Here is a 3,503-nt window from a genome sequence, read left to right as displayed (position 1 = left end):
TTCAAAAAAAAAAAAAAAAAGAAGAAGAAGAAGAAGAAAGAAAGAAAGAAAATCCCCATATAATTTGACTAGTGTCATTATCTGAAACTGCTTCATACTTTGTAGTGTTATGAATAGAACATTTAGAACAAAAATGTAGTGAGATCATGTCTTGATAATAGTTTTTTCCTTTACATCTGTTTTAGTTCATTCCTAGGCTTACATTTTATGTTGAAAACTTTTGTAAATGTTATTTTAGTTTTTCAACTTTGCACTAAAGAATAAAAATCATCATAGCCATTTTTGTTAATTTTGTAATAAATTTTTTTTATAGAAAACTTAGGGCCTAGGGCCACATTTATTTTTTCTACCAAATCAATTGATTCTCACATAGACAAGTGTTTGAATGTGCAACAGTTAGATATTGAGTTGCTAAATAAATTTAAATCTTTGGTACATGATTGAATTGAATTAACAGCAAAGACAAAACTAAGCTTTTATACAAAATTTAGAAACTAAAACCAAACATTTGAAACCTTAGGAATCTAAATGATTATTTATATAAAGTTAACTACAGAAAGTCTTAATCAATCTTGACCTTGACAGCTACCCAAATAACACTATTCTTAAAACAAGTTTTAAAGACAAAGGTAGAAAGTTGATTGTTAGAACAGCTGCCAACCAAAATGGTCACTACAATCAACTTTTGTTTTTCATTCACATAATCCAAAGTGTTCATAATCATCATAAACATGGACCTAATATTTGATGCACAAAAGAAAAGTTTGTCCCAATGCAAAATTGGGTCATTTGGCCATGTGGCTTAGCTTAGCTCAAAATGCATGCTATTTCATGAACACAAAATCGCTAATCTATGTCACATCAGCTTAAAATCTCAATGCAGTTAATTCAACATCAACCCTTACTCTAGTTGAATGAATCACACCCAAAAGAGAAAGAGAATCAAACAGATTCAGTGAGAACTAATTCATATTTCATAAGGATAAATTTACAGAGCCACCATATTGGGGCAAAAATGGGGTCATTAGGAAGAACCCCATCACTGAGAGCAGCCTTTTCTTTCACACTAAAATGGAGAAGAAGACATTATTTTATAGGAGAACCTAAACCAGAGGGGAGAAACCAAACCAGTCATCAAGAATCTATATATCTGAGAAGGGATTTTACCTGGAAGAGACAGAATTCAAGGCTTTGGCAAATCCGTTCACAGCTCCATATCCCTTTGAGCTGAATCCCAAGCAACCAAGCAATCCTTGCCTGTAAGGCAAATAAGTCTTCTTCTTCATCTCCTCTGAGTAAGCTCTGTTAGCTGTGTAATGACGTTCATGCGGCGATGGCGGAACTCTCCTCTTTCCAACTCCATTTGCAGGCTTCCCAGACCCATTTTTCTTTGCCCCAACTGTTCCTTTTGCCTTCTTCCCTTCTAAAGATCGACCCACCAATGGATTGATGAACTTTTGCTTGGAAATGCTCTGGTTTGTTCCTCCTGATTTCTTCTCTTTAACTGGAGCAAATGAGATGTTGGACCAGAAATTATTGTTGCTTCTTCCTTCACTTTTACTTCTATACAGAAAATCCTTCAGAAAAACCCATCTCTTCGAGCTCCTTCCTGCTGAAGACGATCTCGATGATGAAGCCGAAATCGAAGGAGTACTAGCCTCGGAATTGGATGCAACTTCTTCAACCTTCTCCATTACTTCACTTTCTTCAGAAACTTCCTTCTCATTTACAGAGCATTCGACATTGATTCCATCTCCATTCTCGCCCTCCCTCCACTCAACCGGCAAATTTCTTAACGGCGACATCGATCTAGTTCTGCGCTTCTGAAACTTATCCCTCAGCCTCAGATCCCTCCCTCGAACAAACTCAACGATTCCATCCCCTTCTTCATCCCCAATCTCCAGGTCTAACAATGGGGCCAGCGGAAACTCCAAGTGCGTCGAGAGCTTCATCGGACGGATCTTCCCGTCGTGAAACAACTCGTCGGCGGAGCTCATGGAAGTGGAGCCGGCATTAGACCCAAACCTGGAGGAGAAATCAAACTCAAAGGAAGAAGAATGGTTGTCCATGGAAGCGGAAGAGGAGGAAGGGGTAGGGTTTTTGGTAATGGCAAAGTGCATAGGACTGGCCGGAGCACTGTAAAAGAAGCCAGAAATGGGGCTGCGGGTGGGGCTGGAAGGAGCACTGACGTAAGGAGTGGAGCAAGAGCTATCGACATCTTCAAAAGAGAGGTCGAGGTCGGTGGAATCGAGAGATTCGCCATCGATGAAGCATTGAAGCTCTGTTTGGGTGTCAGCAATGGAGTTTCTTTGGGGATTGGGAGTTTGGTATTCCATGATTTTGGTGCTCTGTTCATACAACTTCAAGCTACAACAATGGAAGCTCTCTACTAATTAATAATAAACCACCCCCCAAAAAAAATAATAATAAAAACCCACCACAATTTCAAAATAATAATTTTTAAAAAAAAAATCTTTTTTTTCCCAAATTTGTTGAAATTTAATTAGCTTCGGAAGAACTTTCCAATCTCATTTAATTTCGTTACACTAAATCTTTAGTTCAACTTATTGAACTTTGGTCGACATTAGAAGATTAAATTTTGGTCGACATGTTTTCTACTAATATTTTTACATAGATATGGTTTTGGAATTGACATAAAAGTAAATCAACACTTTCATTATATGGTATACAATTGATTAAACATAAGGATTAAACTACAAAATATCATTAATAAAAATAAAATATAAATATTAACCATTTTAACTTATTATTTAAAAAGAGTTTAGGTAAAAAAAAACAATTATTTAAAAAGTTTATTTATTAATTTAAATATTTTTTTTATTTTTGATAACTTTTCCATGAGTGTGCATCAATATCAATATTTTTTCGATATTTCTATCAATATTTTTGTAAAATTGAGACATTAACAACATTTTAATTGATATCAATACGTTAAACATTGGCTGGGACAAATAATAATATCTTTCTCTTCGCTCTACATACCGTTGAAATTGTTCAAAATAAATAAATAAATATTTTGTAATGCCTCATATCTAAGATTCGAGATCTGGATTCAACGTTTGATAGTCCAACATTTTCTAAGATAAGCACGCTCAATTTTGGAATTCCTATAAATAAACTACTAAAAGGAAAGAAGCAATTGTTGGTATATATGTAATAATTTTCAATTCCTTTAAGCTTTTATTGATTACTCTCGCTTAGATGTGATATTCTATTTGTTCATATACTTCTCCAAAATTCAAGTGTTACATGTTTCATTTGTATGATTAGATTTTCCTTTAAGATAAATATCAAAGCTTACCTCAAACTTCATAAGATTTTCATTTAAACATCAATCTCATCAATTATATTTTAAATTTAAATAAATGTTGCAAATCGAATAATGATTACAAATTTTACCTTTGATACCTTTTAGTTTTTGTGCCCTAGTTCAACTATTTTGTGGAAGCTTGATTTTAGTTGGAACCAACAAGTTTTGTGAA

At 34.3% G+C, this 3,503-nt stretch overlaps 1 protein-coding gene across 1 annotated transcript; it reads right to left on the bottom strand.

Moving 5' to 3' along the window:
• Positions 1-951: 951 nt before the first annotated feature.
• LOC120071593 (uncharacterized) lies at positions 952-2,427 on the bottom strand. The gene has a single exon (XM_039023940.2). The coding sequence runs from the start codon at positions 2,334-2,336 to the stop codon at positions 1,164-1,166; it is 1,173 nt and encodes a 390-aa protein (XP_038879868.1). The 5' UTR covers positions 2,337-2,427; the 3' UTR covers positions 952-1,163.
• Between the last annotated feature and the right edge of the window lie 1,076 nt (positions 2,428-3,503).

Source organism: Benincasa hispida, chromosome 2 (genome assembly GCF_027475165.1).
Source record: "Benincasa hispida cultivar pf3 chromosome 2, pf3_genome.v1.1, whole genome shotgun sequence".
Taxonomy (NCBI): domain Eukaryota; kingdom Viridiplantae; phylum Streptophyta; class Magnoliopsida; order Cucurbitales; family Cucurbitaceae; genus Benincasa; species Benincasa hispida.
The sequence above is the reverse complement of the archived record's forward strand: the minus strand, read 5'-3'. Positions and strand labels throughout refer to the sequence as shown.

Excerpts from the sequence above, each read along its gene's own strand:
- LOC120071593 (XM_039023940.2), bottom strand. The coding sequence starts at position 2,336 with ATGGAATACCAAACTCCCAATCCCCAAAGAAACTCCATTGCTGACACC.